The 25,739-nt window shown below is 42.8% G+C and overlaps 1 protein-coding gene across 1 annotated transcript in view; it reads left to right on the top strand.

Annotated features, from left to right (window-relative positions):
- Positions 1 to 19,417: 19,417 nt before the first annotated feature.
- SLC26A6 (solute carrier family 26 member 6) overlaps positions 19,418 to 25,739 on the top strand; it is a 34,438-nt gene continuing 28,116 nt past the window's right edge. The window contains exons 1-3 of the mRNA XM_060239716.1: positions 19,418 to 19,649; positions 22,877 to 23,051; positions 25,542 to 25,681. Coding sequence (XP_060095699.1) covers positions 22,921 to 23,051; positions 25,542 to 25,681 — 271 coding nt within the window. The 5' untranslated portion in view covers positions 19,418 to 19,649; positions 22,877 to 22,920. The remainder of the gene's footprint in view (positions 19,650 to 22,876; positions 23,052 to 25,541; positions 25,682 to 25,739) is intronic.

Raw genomic sequence — 25,739 nt, 5'->3', positions numbered from 1 at the left:
TGCGCACACACACACACAAACACCCTCCACTAACTCAAGCCACCAGAACCTGAAATCTCTTTTGCTTTGACAGGATCCCCTTTCTGTCCTAGACCAAAGCCATGCCTGCATTGTCAAGTTCTGAAAGGTTAGAATGTGATTACAAGTCAATCATTTGATGGCCTTCAATCAATTCAGAACTCTGATATAAGCCCATTCAAAACTGCCTTTTTCACATGTTTACACCAACATCAGGTTAGGAGCTGGAAAACAATTTTTGGTGCCAGCTGCTAATCTGGATTTGGCCTGAGCACTTGCTGTGGCTCTATGAATGTTTCCTTATGTGAGCACACCTTATTATCGCAATTTTAGGGCCTTGCCTAGTTGCCTACTCTGAAAAATTTGGGTTGCTAACCTGAAGACTGGGCCTGGAAATCCCCAGAATTATGACTGATCTCCAGATGACAGAAATCAGCTCCCTTGGAGAAAATGACTGCTTTGGAGGATGAGCTCTATGGCATTATATCCTGCTGAGGCCCCTTTCCTTCTTCCCTAAACTCTACCCTCAGATTTTCAAGGATTTGCCAACCTGGAGTTGGTAACTCTATGATGAACACACATGCTTATTTATTCCTCTTAAGTACTGAATTCACAGCATTTGGGGAAGGCTGTTTCATTAGGCTGTACTAAGATGTGAATGTTTCTGTCAAAACAAGCTCCTATCTTCGCAAGCTTTCATTTAGATGGCCATAGGCCTTGGCTCTAGTTTCTATTGCAGATCTATTTCCCCCCTGGGGGTGTGTGTGTTAATTGTCTTCCTTCTTGATGAGGAAGCTAGCACTATGCTGGATTCTAGGTTATTTCTATTCTCTTGTGTGGAGGCTGGGTAGAAATATTTGGATGTGCAATGCCTGTAATACAATACTGTCTCAACTAGGATCAGGGCTTTTTTTGAGCAGGAACACAGTTCCGGTTGGCTTGGTGTCAGGGGGTGTGGCCTAATATGCTAATAGATTCCTGCTGGGCTTTTTCTACAAAAAAAGCCCTATGTGAAACAATGGTGGCATCAAGGGATGTGGCCAAATATGCAAATGAGTTCCTGCTGGGCCTTTTCTACCAAAAAAGCCCTGACTAGAATTATCAGCTTTTTTCTTGGTAGGGCTATTATATCGAGTGGGCATATCTATCCAATACATTTTTACCTGCACTTCCTCCAGTATCTCAAAATGGCTACATCATTCATCCTTCCCTCATTTTATATTCACAACAGTGAGGGAGGATAGGTTAGGCTTAGCAAAAATAATTGGCCAAGGTCGCCAAACGGAATTTGTGGCAGTCTGGGAAATTGGACCTTGGGGATCTTCCAGTTCTTAAGTAACACTCTAACCACTACACCACAGTGGGTGCATGACAAGTAGCAATTCAACAAATAAAGCTTCCCCAATGGTTGTATCCCTCTGCTGAATACTTGAGAATTATGAAAGATTCAAGAGCTTTTTTGCCCAGGGGAAAGGAGGCCACTCACTCTAGCTAAAACTTTTAAGGGCAATGAGAGAATCTACAAATCTCCCCAGTTTGCTGTTTTGAATGCTTCCTTCAGAAATGTTTGAAAAGAAATTCCAGACTGAGAACTCTGTGTTTCATCCACCCACAGAAACCTAGCATGCTATAATGTAATCCACTGCTGTTTTTAAAGGATCCTCCAAAAGCTTTCCCACCCCTACCCCTGCTCTATTCTCAAGCAGTATAGCATTGTTTGACATGTTTGTGGTTTTGTACCACTGGTGGAGGCTACATCTGTTAAAGGCCATTCAGGAAATGCTACTGTCAGTCTGGTGCATGTCCCATCCTGGCATTCCATCCTTATTTTTCAGAGATGTCTGACTCACTGCTGCCACCAGAAACTCTCTGACCAGTGTCCAGGGCTTCCTGACATTTGTCTACCAGAAGTAGTTTCCAAGAAACAAGCACTTGCACCTTTGCAAGATGTGTGTGTACAAAACAATGGAATATGGACTACAGTCTATAGTCCAGTTAAGCAAGGGGGCAGATTCTCCATTCACTCCTTTCATTGAACAGTTTGTGTGCATACGCCCACTGCCCACACTCTGGAGCAATCAAATTAAAATTAGTTGTGGCTGAGTCCCTTCTAAAATCAATAGTACTTAAAAGCATTTCACTGTGCACCTTAGTACCACTAAAGAGAATCTTCAAAGAGATTTCAAAGAGAATCTTCCGCTTGTTTTTTCACAGAGTAGTGTTTCTGATGCCCTGGACTGAAAGTACTCCTCTACTATTTGCCTCAGTCTAAATATGTTAGATCTCCATATGTGCATGCACACAGACACACACAAATCTGTTCAACTCCAAAATATGGTTGCCAGCCCTGGTTTGGCAAATTCATAGAGACTGTGGGGAGCAAAGTATAATGCCACAGAGTCCCTCCAAAGAAGGTATTTTCTCCAGGGGAACTCTCTGAGGCTTGGAGATTAGATGTAATTTCAGCAGAAACTCCAGTCACCATTTGAAGGATGGCAACTCTGACCAAACCAAATGTGTCTCCATGTACTTAGTTATACCCTATTGAAACAATCAGTAGACCAAGGTTTGTTTGTTTTTAAGAGTCAGGAAAGATTATTTGCCATTGAAGCCACCTTAACTGTACCTTGTCTGCAAGAAGCAGAAGATATTAGTGTCATGACTGTATTCCTGACACTTGTGCTAGTTAAAACTAAAGGTCATACTGTTATGACCAGTGCTCCCTCTAAACTGAGTTAGTGTGAGTTAGCTCACAGATTTTTAGCCTCCAGCTCACACATTTTTGTCTTAGCTCAGGAAGGATGACCCCAGAGCACACTAACTTATACATTAGCTCACAAGACTCTGCAGCTTAGAGGGAACATTGGTTACAACAACATCAGCAACCTACAATTTTAAGTTTGTTTTTTCTACTTCTCCTCCCAATCTAATACCCAAATATTAATTTCTGCTATTCTGAGGGGATGCAGCAGCCCATTCAGCCCTCAAGCAAAGTTAACTAAACACAACTATTTGTGTTTTTAGCAGTGCTGGTCTATGACCCTTGGTCATAAAGGGCAGCTATTTGATTTTGAAATCTTCTCTCTATAACCTCACCTAACCAGTTGGATTAGATTCAGATGTTCATAAGGCCTTCCACAGGTCAGTACTACTTCAAAAACTCTCATCAAGAATTGCTTGTTTGAGTCGATTATCTTCTATTAAAACCTCTGGTCATGTGAAAAGCTAACAGGTCAAAGAGAAGGCAGTCTTCTACAGACATGTTAATTTTCTACTTAGAGTTTTTTTTTTTTACATGAGGTTGCTTTCTAGCAAGTGACCACCTGTGCATATTCCAATTCTACCCTGCATAGCAGTTCTGACTTCTGACTGCTGAGAGAGTTCTGTTTACTTTAGAAGTGATGGGGTGCTGCATGTTAGATCTCCACACTCAAGTTCCCTTGGGTGTCTGGGTCTCTTGCTCACAGCGAGCAACAATGCTTCATTCACTGCCTTATTGCCACAAAACACTGTAGCTTAATTGTTAAACAAAAATGACTTAATGTTTACACTGGGAAATGTTTCTCCTGTTGTTGTCAAATGTGGGTGGCAGCTGGCTTGCAGCGTCCCCTTTCCAGTGCTAGGCCAGAGGTCTTTCCCATTGGTCCAGTTGCAATCAAAAAAGAAAAGATTTTAATTATTCTCTAATACATTCCACAGTGTGTAACTCTGAGGAGAAAAGGGCTCAGCTAAGCCTTCTCACCTTTCACACTTGAGGCCTGAGCAAAGGTGGGGGAGGGCAGCTCTTTGGCCTTTGTTCAGAGCTGCCTCTTTCTGCACCTTCCACAAATGAAGTGTTGAACAGGAGTAAAACCATTATGTGCCAAGCCCAGAAAGGGTGGCCATCTACCTCTGTTGCTTGGTGGGGGCAAAAGATTAAAGTCCCTCACAGGCAGAAGATGGGCAACTGGGTCAAGGAAACAGAAATTATTTGTTTACAATAAATCAAGAGAGAACAATGCTGAGAAGCAAGCGCTGGCCATGGCATGATTTTGTGCAAAAAACATTCTTAAATAACCCTTGTGAAAGTGCAGATAATTCCAAATGTGGTGAATGCAAAATTCCTTTGTATGCTCATCATCCCTGAATGTTACTTATTGGGCTTCAAGAAACAGCTTGTTTACACTATTTTTTTCAGTCTGTATTATGTATATTACTATAGCCAAGCCAGAGTCCAAAATATCTGTTACACTGATGGCATCTGAATTTCTTTGGCTACTGTTTGTATTTTCCACCCTTTCTGTGATTCAATGGCTGTATGTGGTATTTATTAATTACCAAAAAAGCTAGTTGGTTGCTGGGTTGCTGGGGTTGGGGGTTAAAGATGGTTTATATTAAAATGACAACCCCCCTCCCCCCAAAAATGGCTTGATCAGCAGGTTGGCTTGGTTTCTTGTGGGTTTAGTTCAAAATAGAAAAGAGTGTTCTGTCAAAGAAAACCAGTGCTTTTTTTGCTTTAAAAATGTTGCCAGTATTCATATATAAGGTTGTGCCCAGATCCACCAGTTCTTCCCTCAGGACTTAAGAGAGACTGAAAGAAGGAGCCAGTACTCAGTACCAATGAGTACCATTGCAACAACAACAACTCAGACAGAAAGACATACATACCTATGTCAGAGGTTTAAGACTCTATATTGCTTATAAGGAGGTTTCAAGAACCTCTCACTATTAACAATACTACTTTCCAGCTTTTCAGAATACTGATGCCCTCCCTGAACAACTTAAGTATAGATCTTCCTAGTCTGGGGAGCCTATCTGAACAGCCTTCAAATAACTAGTTTGTAGGATGAAACAAATGTCTTGCCCAGAGGTGCCTCTTCTGTCTGACAGGTTTCCATCCCTTGTTAACTTCTTTTGACATGAGGGAAGAATCCACAGATCTCCCAAACACTTAGCTAAGGATGTGTGCCAAAAAGAAGAAAGGTATCAAGCAAATGTCTGAAGTGTCAGTCTCTCTGATGCCTTGATATCATTGGCTGTGTTACTGCTACCAGCCATCACTCTTAGCGCTGCCTTGAAACTTAGAATGTTCCTTGAAAGGGGTGCTCTCTATCTCTTTCCTGGGAGAAGTCATTTGCCAATCTACAACTCAGTTCTTGATTGTACATGTGGTGGCCTAGGCTCTGGAGAGCTTTTTTATTATTATTATTCATTGGTTGGTTCATTATATTTTTATTCCCTTCCCACCTGATTTGTTGGCAGAGGGTAGAGAGACCCATGGGCTTTCTCCGTAGCCGTGTAAAATTGTTCCATGAAAGCGACAGATTTGGAAATAAAATGTAAAACACATTGTTGTGCCTGCCTTGGTGTGTGTGCGTGTATGTATGTATGTGCATTTATATATATATATACCTGCCTTGTCTTTCCCTTCCTGTTCTTGACTGACATGTTTTTGGTTTATAATACAATAGAGAAACTTATATAGTGAATCACATTATAATGACAGAAGGAAAGTAGAATGTTTTATAAAGGCTGTGAGGAAATGAAAAGATTAGCCCTTTCCAGAAGAGAATGTTATATAGGCCAGGGGTGTCAAACATGAGGCCCAAGGGCCAAATCATGCCCCCAAGCAACTGGGTGTCATCTGATTCCTTCTCCCTCTCTCTTGCTTCATTCTGCATCACAGCTTGCTTTGCCAGGCTTGCTTAATCGCACAAGAGTTACAGAGCAAAACCTCTATTTTCTGGGGAGGGGGCTGTCCACAGTATCAGGGTATAGCTGTGATCCCAAAGACCCCTTAAAAATTCTGTCCCGGTCCTTTTTGCCAAGTTGAGAGTCCCAAAGAATGGCCTCTACCCAAACCTCCTTCAGTGGAGTTCAAGGGCCTGTGTAGGATTGAGGGATGGGGAACCATTGCGTGGCCAGTTTAAAATATGATTCTCTGGTAGAAATCAGTTGCCATCCAGGATCTGAGACCCTGTCCTTAAACACTGGACATCCCCAGTACTGGGAATCCAATCGGTTCATACCTCTGCACCCCCTGCCTCCAAAAGAAAAAAACCAAAAAACTGCTGCTTTCTAAGGGCTGGGTTGAGCACAATGCAGTGATCCATTATTCCACTCTGGCTACATTGAGCTCCAAAAACCCAGCCAAAATTCCCTTGTTGCAATCAAACTCCCTCCTTTTAAAAACATCTGGATAGGCAGATGCCCTGGGAGCAGAGAAGAGATCACAGACTCTAGAAAAATAAAAAATATATATTGTTTGCGGAACATCATTTTCTGAGGAAATAGGAGTGGAAATGGTCTTTCCTGGCTAAGGAAGAAATATATCTGGGTGATATTGCGGAGGGAGTTGATCCTGGCAATCTTTTCTTTTCTTTTTTTTGTAAAGGTGCTTCAGGAAAGTTCAGACAACCATTCAGGCACATGCATGTTAGAAAGCACAGATGACTTATATGTTTACAGGTGAGTGTATCCCTTGCTTTCACTGGGGAGCTCGAAGATTATTTCAGTGACAGTCCTGAAGAATCAGAGGCAGGGTTGCCTGTGGGCATGAAGCTCCTGAGGTCATTTTGCAAGCTTAATGGCTGGCTAAACTTTTGAACCCAGGATTATTCAAAATGATTTGTGATTTGTGTGCTAAAACTGTTTTCTGAGAAAGAAAATGAAGAATTGTTGTATTACTTGTTCTCACAATTTTTTTTAAAGTAGCAATTTCAAGATGGTTTCTTTGGAGTTTGTGTGTATGTGTGTGCATGCGCACACGCATGCACCTGGAAGTCATGTCAACCTCTGCACCTGGAAGTCATGTCAACCTCTGACCTCTACTGGTGGCCTGGAGGATATTCAAAGAGGTGGCTGAATACAGCCTGCCCTCCCAACTTTGTTATTCCAAGGACGTCTCCCATCCAAATACTTACCAGAGTTGGCCCTACTCAGCTTCCGAGATCTGACAAGATCAGGTTTGCCTGGGCTATCCAGGTCAGGGAGCAATTTCAAATTTTGTGCTTTTCATTTTTTTCACAATTCATCTGTTTTTGAAAATTGGTTACCAGTGTGGGGGGGACACCAGACGTTAGCCTTGCCTAGGATACCAGATAGTCTAGGGCTAGCCCTGGCTCCAAAAAGGTCTCCGGCAGAGGGAAGGCACTAGGTAGCCGCACGTTCCATCCTCTCTGCCACCTCCAGCCTCCAAGAGACTTGCAAAGGCCGTTTTCGCACTCACGTTTTACTGGCGCCACGACCATCCTGACGCCGGCGAATCTGCATGGCTTTCGCACCAGAAGCTCCGGCGCTCCCAGAAGCGCCGGCTACTTCCGTCGCTAAGCCAGCGCAAACGGAAATCGAAAGATGCAGGAAAACGTTTGCGCTGGCTTAGCGACGGAAAGCGCCGGCGCTTCTGTTGCGAAATCCATGCAGATTCGCCGGCGTCAGGAGGGTCGTGGCGCCAGTAAAACGTGAGTGCGAAAACACCCAAAGAGAGCAAAAGACGCAGAGCCACCCACGAACCCAGAGCGAACCCAGAGAAGACAGAGGTCCTTTGTGTGGGTTGCGGCATCCTGGGAGGGGAAATAGCTCTCCTGGCCTTCGACGGCACGCCATTGAAAGCAGCACGCCAGGTAAAGAGCCTGGGTGTTTTACTGGAGCCTTCATTATCAATGGAGGCCCAGATAGCAGCCACTGCCAAGTCATCATTCTTCCATCTGAGGCGGGCAAGGCAGTTGGCCCCCTTCCTAGAATGTCGGGACCTCGCAACAGTGATCCATGCAACGGTCACCTCAAGATTAGACTACTGTAATGCCCTCTACTTGGGGCTACCTTTGTGCCGGACCCGGAGGCTGCAGCTAGTGCAGAACGCGGCGGCCAGGCTGTGGTTGGGACTCCCGAGATGGGAGCACATACGGCCAGGGCTACGTGGACTGCACTGGCTGCCAATTACATACCGGATCCAGTACAAAGTGTTGGTCATTACCTTTAAAGCCTTATATGGCCAAGGACCGGCCTACCTGAGGGACCGTCTCTCCCCATATGAACCCCAGAGGGCACTGAGGTCAGCCGGGAAAAATAAGATGACTATCCCTGGGCCGAAAGAGATCAAGCTTCAGAACACTCGAGCACGGGCCTTTTCAATCGCGGCCCCTGCCCTATGGAATCAGCTTCCTGAGGAGGTACGGGCCCTGCGGAACCTTGATCAGTTCCGCAGGGCCTGCAAGACCACCCTCTTCAAATTAGCATACACGGACTGCTGAATAATGCTGTTAATCAAGGGTCCGCCAACACGGTCCTGTCTAAGGACCTATGTCATCATGAAAATTATGCAAACTGACAGAAATTAGCGTCAAAATGCCATTATTACTGTCAGATTAAATTAAATTATATAATTTTAATCATATTGACTGGTTTTTAAAGGATGTTAAATTTAAAGTTTATATGGTTAAATTTAATGTTTTTATATTTATTATTGTATGTTTATGAAATGTTGTTAGCCGCCCTGAGCCTAGGCGGGGAGGGCGGGATACAAATAAAATTTTACTTACTTACTTACTTACGAGTGCCCCCTCCAAGGAGAAGCTGGGTCTGCCACTGCCCATTCTGCTGCATGTGGCTCTCTCTCTCCAGCCATGTTGGGGTGGGGTGAAATAAGGTCTCTCATTGGGTTCTATGAGAACACACATCCATGAAATGCTGCTGATGGCACTGTACTGTTCTGTGTCAATATGTGGAAAGTAACCTACTGAATGGGTAACTTCTGGTGATGTCAGGTGGTGTGGCCTAATATGCAAATAAGTTCTGGCTGGGTTTTTTCTACAAAAAAGAGCCTTAGAGAGAAAGACTTCTTTCTCACAGAATCTTGAAATTGTCTACCCTCTAGATACAATCTATCCTGAGCCTTGAAATATAATTACAAAGAAACCTGATCCTATTTCATAAATCTATCCTTTGGAAAGTACTTGAGATCTAACTAACCTCCTTAAAGATGCCGTATGTTCATCAGTAACACATATTTCATAGCCCCAGCAAATAATTTACCACCGTGTCAAAGAGCTAGATTGCTTGGGCACTATGGATGATATAGGACTTGACTTCTGTGTGAGTGTGTGTGTGTTTACTATTGTATTGTAAACTATAGTTTACAAGACAATATTTGCTATAAGAACTAATGGGGGAACAAGGGAGCAGGGTCTGTGTGAACCACAGATTGTTCTATGAGTGAAAAGCAGAGACATAGTAAAATGCTCTAAAACAAGGGAGAGTAATGTCTAGGACTGGGACTATTAAAAAAAGAGGAGTGTACTTTGTACAAATAAAGCATCTGACAGCACTTGTGTCAATATGTATGATAATTGTAATTACTGATATGGAAATCCACAGTAGTCAGCTATTGTATAAGATGATGCAATAGTCACTGTCACAGCATAATTGTTGGAATGTAGCCTTAAACATATTTTGGAAGCATAGTGTATGTGGAGGGAAGGAAGCAGAAGGAACCATTTATTGTTATCTATATGCAACCCTGTCAATGAAAGCTAAATGGGAAAGCATATGAAAAGGTTATTGATTCATTACAAATCTTGAAATATTAAATAGTGACATCTACTTCGTTAATGACTGCAAGAACTGCAGGAGTGTTGTTTATACTGTGTATTTAAACATGAACAAAATAAATGGATTGCCAATATTGTTATTGGTAACAATATCTTTAAAAGTACAAATAGCTTTTTGAAAATGATAGTGCAAAAGCAATCTCTCTCCCAACTTTGGAATAGCCAAGGAAACAACAGATATTCTCCATTGGAATTTAGAATTCTTGAATTTCATTTAAAACTTCTTTTATTAATCAGAAAATTATAATTATTATAGCAAGTGTGACAGAATAAGCCTGCTCTGACTTGCAAGCCCTATTCCACCTTGCTTTCCAAAGCTTTTCTCAGCACCTAGAGAGGCTTCTCTTTCACTCTCAGGCTAGCTCACCACCACCTAACCTGTGTACAGAATTGTCCACTGGGACAGTCAAGAGTCCCAGCTTACCTTCAAAGTTCTGAGGTCTTGCCTCTGTGTTTCCCATTGCCCAGTGTCTGGTCACCGCAGGGACATTTTAATGCTTTGCATGCACCTGGAGGAACAGCCACTCACCAACTGCCTGCCTTCCCATGGTGCTCCTTTTAAAATAGGGTGTCCATCCTCCTGCTGGGGGTGGAGTTTCCCCTTGTTTTGGGGGCCCCAACCCACTGGCATGGAGCTGGCCAGTGGGGGATCCACACCCCAAAGAGTTCCATTGGTGCCTTATGTGCCTGGCACAGTGATGTCACCCAGAAGTGACATCATCATGCTGGGCACATTGCGCTGGGGATGCTCTAGCATTTGGGTGAAAACTCTATGGCACCCTCTATGGCAGATCTATCTCCTGCCAGCAGCCTGGCAACCCTATTTTAAAAAAGCATATCTGAGATGGCAGAGATCTATGTGGTACAGAGAAATTATATCTGTTAGCCCACCCCCTGACCAGGTCATGCCAGGTCAAAGAGGCTTTTCCTGGATGTCTCTATAATTCTCCTTCCTGAAGACTTTCTAGCCTTCATCCCTCCAAGTCTGGAGATTTCTGCCTCATCTTGCTTGTTCTCTATCCAGGGGAGAACAATATGTTAAAATGCAAAGTGGAGGCTTTCCTCCTTTCAACCCTCCCAGAAAAACAATAATTTCTTCACAGTAAGTTCCAGACTTCATCCCCTTTAACTCCACTTGACCCTATTAGCCTCCTGAAGCTTCCTTTTTCCTTCATTTTACTCCTAAATGTTACATTTGATAAAAACTTATGGATGGTTGTCTGATAGGATAAGGCAAAGATCTGTAAAACCAGCACATGAGTTCCAGCAGTATATGGACAAATGTCTCTGCGTGTTCACAAGCAAAACATGAAGGAAATAGCTTTCTCCTCTTGTTTATGCCTGGAAATCAGAGGTATGGATTTTCTCTTCATACTGAGGTTCACTTAAGAAGGTGTCATCGCTAATAACCATTGGTAGACATAAATTCCAGAACAAGATAAAGGTTAGTGGTGGGGATGGGTTACTAAGGAGGGCACAGAAAATTGCTTATGCCACAGTGTGTGTGTATATATATAAAAAAAAATTTGCCTCTGTGTGACACAGAGTGTTGGACTGGATGGGCCGTTGGCCTGATCCAACACGGCTTTTCTTATGTTCTTATGCTGGGGTGGAATTAAGCTTCAATGAGACTCAATGCTAATCTGCACTGACCTCCTACCCTGGCTTTATATTATATGATACAGTGTATCTACTAGGGTTGCCAAGTCCAACTAAAGAAATGTCTGGAGACTTTGGGGGTGGAGCCGGAAGCAAGGGTGTGACAAGCACAACTGAACTCCAAAGGGAGTTCTGACAGCCATCCCTCCATTTGGAATAATGAAGGATAGGGGCACCTTTTGGGAGGCTCATAGAATTGGACCCCCTGGTCCAATCTTTTTGAAATTTGGGAGGTGTTTAGAGGAGAGGCACCAGATGCTATGCTGAAAATATGGTGCCTCTACCTCAAAAAAACAGCCCCCCAGAGCTCTAAATAACCACAGATAAATTCTCCATTATACCCTATGGCAGGGGTGGCCAACGGTAGCTCTCCAGATGTTTTTTGCCTACAACTCCCATGGCTGATGGCTGGGGCTGATGGAAGTTGTAGGCAAAAAACATCTGGAGAGCTACCGTTGGCCACCCCTGCCCTATGGGAATCTGTCTTCATAAGGTATAATGGAGCGCCCAGCAGACATTTTCCTCCCCGCTCCCGCTTTCTGATGACCCTAAAGTGTGGGGAGGGCCTCCAAACCAGGGGATCCACTGCCCCCAACTGGGGATTGGCAACCCTAGTGTCTACACAGGGCATGCCTCACAAGCCCTACTCAAATAACTGGAAACAAGATATAGGGTGTTTTCGCACAGGGCTTACCCCGGAGCGACGTCCCTCTTCACCGCGCAGCGTCTGCACGGATTTCGCACCAACTGCTCCGCAGAGCCGCGAAGAGCCGCGGCTTTTGCATCGCAAATGTAAACTGGTTTTTGGCGGTTTACATTTGCGACACAAAAGCCGCGGCACTTTGCGGCTCTTCCTGGTTCTGCGGAGTAGTTGGTGCGAAATCCGTGCAGACGCTGCGCGGTGAAGAGGGACGTCGCTCCGGGGTAAGCCCTGTGTGAAAATGCCCATACTGTATGATGTAGAGAAGGGGGTTACAGCACCAGTTGCTACCTCAACTTGCACTCATAGATTATGCCTGTGCATGCAGTTTAAGAAGATAAGAGCCCTGCTAGTTTTGAGGATAGGGGAGGAAATTTCTCAACCCTCTCCATTCCATGTATAATTTTATAAACCTCTATCATGTCTCTCTTCTAAACTGAAAAGTCCCAGAATTTTCAGCCTTTCCTCACAGGAAATTTTCTCCAGCCTCCTAATTACCTTGATTGCTCTATTGTCCTTACATGCGTTCAAGCTCTGCAAAATCCCAGACCAATTTCACACTAGGGCTTGTTCTGAGCCCTTTTGCTCCCGGGGCTTCTCTCTGTTTTCGCAAAAGCTGCCGCGGAGCTGCAAGTTGGCTCGCCGTTCTCCCGTGGCAAGCAGAAACCTCTTGGAAGAGGATCTTGCTTGCTGCGGAAAAGCAACAGGCCAACTCACAGCTCTGGGGCAGCTTGTGTGAAAATGGAGAGAAGCCCCAGGAGCAAAAGGGCTCTCCACCCAGAACAATCCTAGTGCGAAATTGGTCCCAGTTTGTGTGAAGAGAACCTTCTGGCATCTGTGTTGCATATTAAGGCACAAACTACCCATGGAAGTTGGGAGTGGGCTTCCCAACCTCTCTCCACCTTTTCAGTTTCCCCTTTTCCCAGTCATCTGAACAGGACTATGATTTAACTAAATAAATAAGATTAGTTTAGTTTGAAAATTAGTTGAATTCATTCAAAGCTAAGAATGGATAATATGTGTAAACAAAAACTGACTTCAGAAGTACAGAAGTGGAAGTGGAGGACAGAGGAGAGAGAAGAAACGGAAAGGATGATGCAAAGGTTTAAAGGGTGCCAAGTTCACTTCTAGAATATATTATTTTATAGTTTAATGAGAGGGGTTGTGTTTCGCTTGATTAAGTGGCGACTCAGCCTTGAATGTACAGTACAAGCAGATAAGGAAAGGAATGGCTCCACGAGAAGGCAAGCTAGTAGCCATCCCAGTGTAGTCTGGACATTAGGTGTGAGAAAACAAAATAAAAATCCTTCTGTTGATGGATGGCTGCCCAGACTCTGCCCCAGAATATATGTGCCAGGCATTGGAGGCCATGACTGGATGGTTACAAAAGAGTCAGCTGGGCCTTAATCCTACTAAGATGGAGGTCCTATGCTTGGCCTGGGGTGGAGTTGGTCCAGAAAACAGGCGCCTGATCCTCTTGTCCTGATCATGAGGGTTAGAAGCTTGGGGGTGCTTCTGGATGCCTCTGTCTCAATGGAGGCCCAGGTCACAGCAGTAGCCAGATCTTCTTTTTAGCATCTTCAGCATGTCAGGCAGCTAGCCCCATACTTCTCTGCTCAGGCAAGGATGGCACGTCCACTGAGCTGCAGTAGGCGGCTGCTGGGAGCGCCAAACTGAGGGGAGGGTGCTGGTTTGGGCTCTCCCACCCTTCCATGCTTCTAAGCGGACTGAAATTGTCTCACAGTTCAAGAATATTCTTATAGGTATTTATCTCCATACCATGAAAAGCTTCAGCTGCCTATTTCCATACATTAAACCTCTGTTAAAGGGACAGGATTTTTTCCCCTGCTTCCAAATCCAAATTATGGTTTCTTTGAACCATATAAATCAGACGCATCCTAGCAGCTAAGTGGTATTACTTTATTTATTTATTATTATTTATTACGTTCAACTTATATCCTGCCCTCTCCGCAAGCAGACTCAGGGCGGCTCACAACATTGATGGGACTTGAAAAAAGCCCTATTTTTTCCCTACTAAGGAAAAATCTAAGTGATTAAGAAACATTGATATTCCTCGTCAAAGCCCTGAACACCCACACCCAAACTCAGGGGCAAGCTTAGGCAAACCAACAGTAATAGATACAGGCTGTAGCCACATATTATTGTACTATCAATGTAGAATAGCAGTTATTTGCATGCATGTTCATCAGCTGATGACTGCAACATCAACTGACTACGTGAGCATGTGTATGAACTACCAAATGTTAAACATTATAGACATGACTTGCATATAACCCACGTCACCTCAAAGACAGGGTGTGTTTTTTAATGGAGTCTGTTAATACATACACTTGTCATATGATTAAAAACTGACTAGCAAATTAGCTGTGTATGAAATTATGCATCATCAAAACTGCATCATCAAAGTATTTCAGCCCCTCAAACCTCTTCCTCATTTTGTGATGAAATTTGAAATCTAGAGGTGAAAAATACAGATAGTGCAACCAAAGATTTAGCACATCAGATTTAGCACAATTATGCAAATGTACTTGAATTGCATAGTGGATGTATCAGTCATGAATCTGGGATGTCTGACTGAGAAATATTGGGTTATTTCCTTTTTATGATTGGTTTGCAATGCTGTAAAGTGTCAAGCAGTAGAAACCATTAAGAAAAGTAAGTGGTCTTCTTGTGCTACCATCTCACCTTTGGATAAAATGTATCTGTGACATATTATTACCCTGTTCAGGGACGCCATTGTCTAAAAGTACGTCCTGTGATTACTCACAGTCTTCATGGTATCATGTTTTGGCCAAATGCTCTGCAGAGCTTTGTCTTGGGTGTGTAACCCAAGTTTTATTGTTGTTATTTATAATCTATAAATAGAAAGGAATAACCTCCTCAGTCCTTGATTCTGCATCATCAAAGTATTTCACGTGACACAAAAACAAACTCCTCTCCAGTCCAACATCTAATCTCAGTCTCATTGAATGCACAAAGAGTTTAATTGACCTCCATAACCTCTCCTTCTGAAATGAGATAAGGAAGATCACTGGGTTCACAAACTATGCATCTGATAATACCATGCTCCACAATCCCATAGAGAAAGTACACCTTGTTCATCATTGCATTGTAAACACACACACTTGCCAATGAGTATGGCTACCGGAATACAGTTGCCTAGATCTTTCAAATCTTGCCATTGCAAGTATCCTCAAGTGCAAAAGCGAATAAGTTGAGGCCTTTGTATCACAACAAAGAGAAACAGAAGATTAATCAGGTAACTAACAGTATTTGGTTCTCAACATGGGACCAGCAGGAAAAGGAAACAGTGACTTGCACTAAATCAATTAAGAAATTATTGTTTTCATTCCATATTGGGAAGTCAAGGTTGTGTTCATAATGTTAAGTATCAAAACAAGGAGGCACCATGATTTCAAACAGGAGCACAGTTTAATAGCTCTACTTCTTTCTCGGTCTGAACCTACAATGAGTAAAATTTCCTTTCTCCTTGATCCTGCCCATACCAAGTCCTATAGTAGACTAGGGCAGACTAAGGATGTTTTTACACTGACAGTTTGTTGCTCTCTATCTCCACATTGGAAACACACGTTTTACACTACAAAACATGCTCACAACTGTCTTGCATCATTGTTTTCCGAAACATCTACATTTGTTTAGGCAAAATGGGTACCAACTCCGCTGTTGCCTCGTTTTTCTTGAAACTAGTTTTGATCTTGACATTTCTCAAGAGGCGTATCAAATGAATGGTTGTAGAAGTTTTCCTCTGTATTTTCAGACCCCACTATCTGTCCCTCCGAAAGCCACAAGGTGCCACCAATTTGCATGAGAATTGACAGCACTTGAAATTTTTACATCTCATTGCTTGCCTCATCTTGTTACTTGCCTCAATTTACATTTGTATGGTGACTGTAGTTGTGACACGATTTCTAAGCAATCGTACTAAGCACTGGTATTCTGGCTGCCCTGATAAGAGCTCATACTGTAGCTCACAAAGTTTAATTTTTGCTCACAATAATCCACATCATGGAGTAATAAGGAAACTGTGAGCATTGGAAAGATCTGCAGAATGTAGCAATCAGGCTTCAGGATAAAATGTGAAGTCTCAGAACCATGTATCTGCAGTTCCTGTAACTGACATCAGCAGGCTGTGCATGAGCTGCAGTACAGAAGTTTAGCTCCGCAAAATGAGCAGAGCAAATCCACAAATGTAAAAGGAAATAATTAAAGCAGAACCGTGGCAGACGATTTGAATACTCAGTAACTCTGGATCAAAACTGAATGTAAAAACACCCTAAAACACTGGCCTGTATTAATGAAACAGAGTTGTCAAAACATCACATTCAGGGAGAGAATGATTGTCTTTTACTTAGATATCAGTACTATTGCTGTCGTTCTAGAATGTAATTCCAGACGTATTAGATCAATGCTGCTGATATTTAATAAAAAGAACAATCAGGACCTTCCTCATATAGAAAGGAAAGGGAGAGAGAAAGGTTCTTTTTGCTTATCTGTTCCTAAGTCCCTTTTTTAAAGAGGCAGTAATTTCATTATTTCCTATTCTAAAAGAATTAAAGGGCCATTATTTTTCAGAGTCCAGAGGCACGGTCTACTATAGCCTATAAGAAAAGATATCTCCAAACTGGGTGGAACCTGTCCAGCAGCTTAGTGGCCCACCTGCTATTGTCCCAAGTTGGGGTGGCAAGGTAAGTCCTGGGGCTGGGTAAGTCCTATGTGCTTGGAAACAAGTTTAAAAAAAAAAAAAGCTTGAAGTGGCTTGGGGTGGCCTGGCAGGTTTACACTGCCAATGTGCCTCACGTGTACGCTCCAGCATTCAGATGCCTGCTGAGGCAGATGCTGTAAGGCACAAAAATTTGCTACCACTTCAGAAGTGGTAGCTTTTTGAGGTGCAGCAGAGATGCCTCAGGACAGGAGGATGACGGGAGCAGAACAGGCAGCAGATGTGCGTATTTGGATTTAATTTTTTGATCCATCTGCAAGCTGTCCTTGTGTCGGCTTAAAATGCCCGTCTGGACCCCGCCAGTGTCTCTCATAGAGTCAATGCATCTCATTAGAGCCACTGTAACACTGAAGTACTTTATTGGTTTAATGCTATGGCATTCAACTTAGAACATTGGGGGGGGGGCAAAGGAGATCCCATGACGAAAAAGGGTAGGGGGGAAACGGCATTGTAGGAAGTACTACAGACATTTTAAACAGCACACCAGTGTTTAAGAAGCGCAACGAAGAGGTGAAAATGGAAGAAAGAAATTTCCCTCAAAAAATGGCTCCACCCCACTGTGCCAATGGGATGCAAGTGGCTTTGTATGAACAGGTAAATAAAACCCATTAGCAGTTGGTTACTAAAACCACTGTGTCTAAACTGACAGAAAAAAATCTATTAGCAAACTGCTGCTAAAATAGATTACAAAGGCTTTCTGAAAGGGGCCCTGGTGGCTTCCTTCCAGTACCTTGGGGAAAGGGCATACAGGCAGTGTTGGAAGCTGTGTCTGCACGCATTGGGAGCACTTGCGAGTGGCAAGAGAAGATGCCCAAATAAGTGGGGGCATGTGGCTGGATGGGCAAGAAGAGAAGCCTGGTAGTGGGCATGGGGGGCCTAGTTCTTTCTCCTCAGGACCCCCAAGATCTGGAACTGGCTCTGACCTACCTACACGGTAAAAAGAGAGGTAAAATGCAGAGAGAGGAAGCAAATATGTTTGGAGTGATTAAGAAGATGAGGGAATTGGAACACCATGACAGCTGCTGTAAGTCCTTGTAGCTGAGGCTGGGCCCCCACCCTAGTCTTTTCAGGTAACCTTCTTGGGTTTGAGCTGTAGGGCTAGAAGTATGAAGCTTTGGCTCTTCACCTGTAGCTAGGAAGAAGGTTTGCTGAAAGAGAGCCCTATTTTGTTTTTTGTTGGTCCTGCTTGTTTAGATTTGGTATTGAAAGCTGCTTTCCTGCTGGAGGGGGAAATGGAGTATAAATGCTTAAAGTAGGTTAAGCTAAGTTTGTGACTGTGTGTTCTCAGTTTGTGATTGTGTGTTCATACACAATACAGAGGGAACAATAAAAACTGGTAGGTTTTCTTTTTTAAAAAGCACACCCTTTCCCTTGCCTTTGCTTTCCATTTGGTCTACTCCTGTTACTGTAGTTTAATTGCTTCTTTTGTGTATGCTATTGTATGTATATTTTATCTGGGTTTTAATTTTTTATAATATGTGTTTGTTTGGGTTTTAAGATGTGTTTTTATTCTGCAAGTTTTTAGTCTGTTAGCCACCATGGTGGCCCTGATGAGGGCAAAAAGGCAGGGTAAATGTTGTAAACAAGCAACTAATTAGTTTCTAATGACTCTGGAGCACCTGTATTGGTCTAATGTATTCCACAGTGAAGACAATATGTTTAATTTCTCCACCATCTTCCTATTTTCCTTTAAAATATTTTTCAGCACTTCATAGTAACAGTGTAATAACCTCTTTGTGGGGCTTCCCCATCCTGATGTTTTTTCCTCAAGTGGTTTGACTGACAACTCCCAGCAAGTCCTGGACAACATACAGGAATGTTAAGGGTCACTGTCCTCTGGTCAGCTCTAAAACTAGATGTTCTAAGACATAGTCCTTTATTATATCTAAGCATATTGTTTCTTTGTTATGACTTGAAAACACATTTTCCCAGGCATGTGAAGGACAATGAAGTCCCTCATTAGGACATTATTCTACTTCGGTTGCCTCCCTGTTTTGTTTTGGTCAGCCATTCTGGGATATGGCATTCCCACTCTTAATGAGTGGCAAACTGCATGGGATACACAGTCATATATATCCTCACTTGTCTTTTTGCTGGAAATGCTTCAGTCTTTACCAGAAGACCTGTGTGGAAAGCAGAAAGGGGCTAACTTTTTCTTTCCAAAGGTTTTCCTACTGAAAAATTCTCCCAACCCAGTGACTGATTTTCCCTAAGAATGGGAACATTTGGGTAACTAGCTGTACTATACAGACATAAAAATCACTATATGAGTCTCATATCCTTTTCTTCACAGTTTGTGTGGGGGGGGGAGCTGCTAGGGTTAGGTAGAGATTGTTTTAGCAGAATAGCTATTGGAGAGTGAAGGGTTTAAAAGTTCCTCTCCCTCCAAGTTAGTCTGTAATGTAACTGCACACTGCAGCCTTTGCAGCTGCAGTTGATAAGAACAAATCAGGGGAACATTTCATACAATTCTAGCTTGCCCTGACTTTGTGGAAGAGTTTGTTCCTACTAAGTTTTGCTTGTTTGTTGGGCTCTACGCCTTCTTCCACACATAGAGCAACACCATTCATTCCTCATATTTCCCCCTTATTGCAGCTGATGAACTTCCCTTGTTCTTTCTATAGATCTTAGATCCAAGGATAACAATGACCAACTGGTTCGAATAGTTCTGCCAAGTTTCTGACATGCCGTTTATTCTCATTCCATATCAAGCAGTCAAACACCCTACTAGCTTGAGTAACTAGTCAGTTTCCAGAGATTGCCCCTTGGCAACTCAGTGACTTGTCTGCAAAGGAGGCGAGGAGGGAGTGGCGTCTCAAAGATCACCGTCAGGTATTAATACTGAGCAAAGGGGAGCGCACGCTGTTCTAAAACTGTCCACCAGCCCACATTGCCAATGCAGCAGCCGTGCACTGTACATCAGGTAAGAGTTTCCTTTCTAGCATTCCTCTTAGAAGGTAAAACCTCCTTCAGAAAAAAACAAATGCTGCTGTGCACAACAAGAATGAGGAAAGACGTGAGGCAGAATTTGCTGCCATCTGTAGGTTTTCTCCTATGATGTTTTGAAGTGTACCCATATAATAAGATGTTTGAATGGGACAAAGCCATGACTGTCACCTGCTATAATCCTGTTAGAGATTTAGGAGTAGTTCCCTGTCCAGTGTACATCTGGCAGCAAACTTTGGTCTGTTGCTGTGTGGATAGGGAATGCCGAATCCCTTGGAGGCCCTGCTTCAGGTGCCCCCGCCTTCTGAGATTAGGAGGGTAGCAACCAGGAGACAGCCTTCTCTGTCATAGCACCAAAGCCTTGAGACTTTCTTGCCAGGGAGATTTATCTGCCCCCCATCTGTTGCTGTCTTCCACCAATGGGTGAAGACTTTTTTTTGTTTTGCTTGACATTCCCTCAATGATCCCTCCTTCCTAACCAATGTTTTACATGTATTTTAACTGTTTTATATGTATTTAACTCTGTTTTTTAAACTTTGAACAATTTTTTAATGAGGAATGTTTGGAATAGGGTTTATTTTAATGATTTGATAACATATTTTATTTTGGATGTTATAAATTGTTAGCCTCCTTGTCAGCCCTTATAAGAACATAAAGGCAGGATATAAATTTTGTAAATAAAGAAGAATCCTTTATATTTCTGTCTTGAAGGACAACCCAAATATATATGTACAAAATGTAAATATATTGTCTCCTATGTCATGAGGAGAGAGAAATTAATATTGCCACCAGCAAATTAATAAATTTTATTTTTATATAAAATTAAAATAATATAAAATTTATAATTTTATATGTGTTATGTTTTTCCAGGAAATTAATACCAATTCACAGACGGTCCTAGCAAACATATTGCTCCTTTTCTTTATAATTTCTGGACCTTAGGACATAAGACACAAATTAAATATGCCTGTGCAGCACTGAAATTTTAAAACTTTTTTAAAAGTCTGCTGAACTATGAGTCATGTTAAATTAAAATTTTAAAAGGCTTGACATTACAAAGATTTGCAATCATATATTTAATTCCAATGGTGACTTTCCTGTGCACATCCCCCCTCAAAAAAATCTGTGGAGGAGACCACGTTAGAATAGGGTATGTGTTCTGCAAATTCCATGGTTTGCAGAAAAATATTAAAATGTTATATGTAACCCCCCCCCAAGTAACTTATGTTGTCTGCACATGTGTGTATGATGCATTCTTCCCATAAAGGGTCAGCCAAAGGGGTGGGGAAATGAATGACACTGGGGAGAATAGAGGGAAATATATGACCTGGAGGGAGGAGATATATGCAACTGGGACTGTTGGGATGGGAAATATACAAAGGAGAGGCTTGGGAAGTGGGGAAAAAGATGTACAATGGGGAGGGAGATGTGGGACTTGGAGCATTTTGAGGAAGGCAGAGCAAGACAAACTGTTCTTGACAATGTATCAGAACATTCATGGGTTTTTAAATGCTAATTTACAGGTTAAAGGATCTCAGGTCACATATATAGGGGAGGGACGGTGCCTCAGTGGTAGAGCATCTGCTTGGGGAGCAGAAGGTCCCAGGTTCAATCCCTGGCATCTCCAAAAAAGGGTCCAGGCAAATAGGTGTGAAAAACCTCCGCTTGAGACCCTGGAGAGCTGCTGCCAGTCTGAGAAGACAATACTGACTTTGATGGACCAAGGGTCTGATTCAGTATAAGGCAGCTTCATATGTTCATATTCAACAAGATATTTCTCTGTCTGAGATCCTGGAAAGCCACTGTCTGTCACTAAACAATACAGAGCTATATCAACCAATGGTACAGGCAGGTTTATATGCTCACAAAGGTACATACAATAAAACCATAACATATGAGGGTGACTGTGACAGGCCTTTCTACCAACAGAGGGGACTCATTCACACAACCTCCTATGATTTGGGAAAACCAGGCTTGTTTTAAGCTATAAACCTTCCTTTCAGTTATCATGTGGTGTTAATGTAGCAAGTGTATTGGAATTGGTTCACTACTGTGAGGTAAATTTTATGGTACACAAGTAGAAAACCTAGATCACTGAGACAAGATTTATATAAAACAACACAGAAGATTTATTTATTTACTGACTGGTTTCGAAGAACAAATTAGCGGTAGAAGTCTTTAGGTAAAGAATAAACATGGCTGAGGCACATAAATTTAAACTAGTTATAGTTTCAGAGAGTGGCTTGAATTTTCTTAACGTTTTCAGGTATAAACAAGCTTTTACTGACTAGCCATTAGGTTGGATCCTGCCACACACACACACACACAGACAGAGGGGGAGAGAGAGAGGATTCTACACACACTAGCCAGCCCTTTCCCAAGAGTCAAACTAAACAGTACAAGGTCTTCTCATTACCAAAGATCGGGACATTTTTTGAGCAGGAACGCACAGGAACACAGTTTCAGCTGGCTTGGCGTCAGGGGGTGAGGCCTGATATGCAAATGAGTTCCTGCTGAGCTTTTTCTACAAATAAAGCTCTGCCAGAGATAGGCTTTGCAAGTCTGTACTCTATTCTCGAACAGAGGTAGAACTAGACCGCTCCGCCACACACCACCATTCCAGAACTCTCTTAAGTGACCACGAAGGGGAGATTGTTACTGACAGCACATCTCTAACAGGATTCTCCTGGCGTGTCCTCAAATGCCCAGGATCTTTTCAAAAACTGCCTGTTGCCTACAATCCAGTTTATTTTAGTACACTTCAGGTTACTCAGTTTATTTTGGTGCACCTCAATTTAGTGCACTTCAGAAAGAGATCTTTGTCTCTTCCTTGATGCCAAGTCTGCCTTTAGATGGCATCCATTTGTCCAGGAAGCATGTGTTCCTTATCTCACCCACAGTCTTAAGTGGAAAGGAAAATCTAAGTTCATGCAATATGGGTGTGAATATGGCATTACATTATGCTTCTCACCTTTCTCTTATAAGCACCCCTCAGCTGAACTCCAATATTGGCCCAGAAAGAATTTTCCCCAAGATACCGGATTGCAGCCATGTGGCTGAGCTGGTGGTGGTGGGTTGACTAGACTTCAGTTATTTAAATACTTATTTTCTTAGGATTTTTTTCAAAAATGCATGGTAGGCCTGTTTAAAAATTCTTAAAAGGATAGCTGCTGTTCATGGTCCTCATATCCTTTCCTCTTCTAGTCCTAAAACTACATCGCAGATCAGGAGTGATCATTGACCTGGAAATGGAGAAAAATGAGTCTCAGTTGTGCCCTCGGGATGAGCACAGAGTACTGAGTGAGGCTGAATTAGAGAAGCTGGGCCTGAGAAACCTGGAGCCATCACCCTCCATCTGTACCAGGATTCAGAAGATAAGGTCTGGTGTGTCTACAACTCAATATAATAGCTGGTTTGAGGAGGCTGGGAAATCCTTTGAAGGTCTAGCCATCTTCCGTTCTTGTGATCAGCAAAGAAAAGAGGGTTATGAAAGGAATGATGATCTGATGGGGGGGTGTCTGATGGCTTGAGGCTTGGACAGACTGGAATGTTGGTAAAATATTTCCACGCCCACTCTTCTAAAGCTTCTGAGCATTTATTTGTTTGTATGCTTTTGCTAGTTATATTTTTTCATCACTTGTCAGCCAAAAAATGATTTTCAAAAGAGGTTCATAGTAAAATCATAACAAACAATTAAAATTCCTTGGACAATGTAGGCTTGCCAGCCTCCAGATCGGATCTGGCCAACACTCAGTGGGTTCCTAGAATTACAGTTGATTGCAAGATGACAGAGATCAGTTCCTCTGGAGAAAAGGGTTGCTTTAAAGGGTGTCCTCTATGGCATTGTACCTCAATGGGGTCCCTCCCTTCCCCAGACTCCATCCTCCCTCCACCCCTATGTCTCCAGGAAATCCCCAGCCTGGATGTGGCAACCCAGGGCAATGTGTCCTCTCTTGAGCTCAATTCAGATGTGGTGGTGGTGTGCATAGGTAGATCCTGCTCTTTCTGTGATGATCCCCCCATGTCAATTGGAAACAGATGAAATGGAGGCTGTCAGCAGACACAGCAAAGGGGTGTCTGGCTGCTGGCTCTCAGCTGTGGCTCTCAGACAGCTGCTGACTCTCAGCCTACAGTGACTCCCCTTTATCTCCCTAAAAGATGAGTCTGACATATATGAAGGCTGAATCCCTCTGCATGTCCTTTGATAATTGGCACAGTTTTTGCTGCTGTAATGTTACACCAGCACTGGGGATGGGGCTTGGACTGATGGGGCCTTCAATACTGACTAACCCCTGCTCAGATACAACAGGCACCCTTTGTAAGTTCTGTTTCTGATCCCTACACTGTTACAGCCATACCAGACCTAATGTACATCAGTGCAGTATCTACCTGTGTACCACCCAATAGCTGTCATCACACACACTAAATAATGCACTTTCAATACACTTTCCAACTGGATTATGCAAATTCACACAGTAAAATCCAGTTGGAAAGTACATTGAAAGTGGATTGAAAGTGCATTATTTAATGTTTGTGATCGTGGCCTATGTATTACTCTCTAATAACACTGATGTATCTCTGAGTGATGCTATCATCCTAGGCTGTTTTACAGATGGCTTTACAGATGGCAGTGTTAATCATGGGGCGTCTGTTCCCTGCATATAGATTGTTTGACCTGTTTCCCACAAGCAGGACTGGCAATTTGTGCATACTTATACGTTAACCCATGTTGTGAAGCATCATGTCAAATTCCACAGGTGGAAGAAAAATTCCCAAGCTTAAAATGAATTAGCCTAATGTTCTATATATTTGCAGATTGCTGCTACTGTGTTGTTTTTATCCATTGCTTTTATTCTTTCACATTGTATTGCAGCCTAAAAGGGCTGAAAAAGTTATCCAGAAAGACAAAGTAAACTACTATAAGTAGTGAATACCAGCCCTAAAAACTGGCAGCATCACATATTCCCCTGTGCTTCCTTTTGTCAATTTTTGTTCTTTTACTAGAAAGATGGCTTTTTTCTGCAGAATGCCAGTTGGAAAGTCAAGGTCTTCTCCGTCCAAATCCTGGTGAAGTCCTTGACCAGAGGGAGGCAGAAAAGTCAAGATTGTGATCAGTTGTGATCAGTTAGTGGTCAGGAGAACAGCTCCTCTTCCATTACTAGACAAGCTGAGCACTAAAATAGCATTGCAGCAGTATAATTTGGTGCTTCTGCAACATCTTAATGAGAAAGTCAGCAGAGGGGTCAATTAGAGTTATTCCTGTTTACCAGTCAATTGCATTTTTATCCCACTCTTTCTTTTCAGGGCTCGAGGGGGCACATAAAGGTCTTTTTTCTTCATTTTGTCCTCACAACAGCACTGTGAGGTAGGTTAGGGGGAGAAGCAGTCAAGGTCAAGCAGTGAGAATCAGGGTAGCCTGGAGATCTGAACCCAAGTTTCCCACTAGTAGGGTTGCCAGGCTCCAGATGGGGGCTGGAATTCTCCCAGAAATACAACTGGTCTCCAAACTACAATGATTAGTTCTCCTGGAGAAAGTGTCCATTTTGGGAGATGGACCCTATGGCATCACATCACTGTGGAACTCTCTCCGCTCCCCAAATGCTTCACCCTCCCCAGCTCCACCCCAAAAACTCCAGGAATTTCTTCCCTTGGCAACCCTATCTCCCTATCTAACCCTAACCCTAGTCCAGGGCAATAACCTCTATAGCTCTCTGACTTTATATGTTTAGGATAGGATTTTTACAGAATCCCAACTGGTGTTTATAATGCCAGAGCCAGGTTTTCATTCTTCTATGTAGTCCTGCATCCTCAGAAATCAATGCAATTAGAAAATATATCCTATATGTGCTTTTCCTCATCTGTTTTCCAGGTGTTCAGGTTCAACTGCAAAGTCCTTGCTGTATCAGCTGCTCCCCATCCTGACTTGGTTACCACGATATCCAGTCAAAGAATGGCTATTGAAGGACATAATCTCAGGATTCAGTGTGGGAATCATGCATCTTCCCCAGGGTAAGCTATCTGGAATCATGGCTATCTCAAGGATAGCATCAGCCTCTTCTCCAAATTT

Source organism: Heteronotia binoei, chromosome 5 (assembly GCF_032191835.1).
Source record: "Heteronotia binoei isolate CCM8104 ecotype False Entrance Well chromosome 5, APGP_CSIRO_Hbin_v1, whole genome shotgun sequence".
In the NCBI taxonomy this organism is placed as follows: Eukaryota; Metazoa; Chordata; class Lepidosauria; order Squamata; family Gekkonidae; genus Heteronotia; species Heteronotia binoei.
The sequence above is the reverse complement of the archived record's forward strand: the minus strand, read 5'-3'. Positions and strand labels throughout refer to the sequence as shown.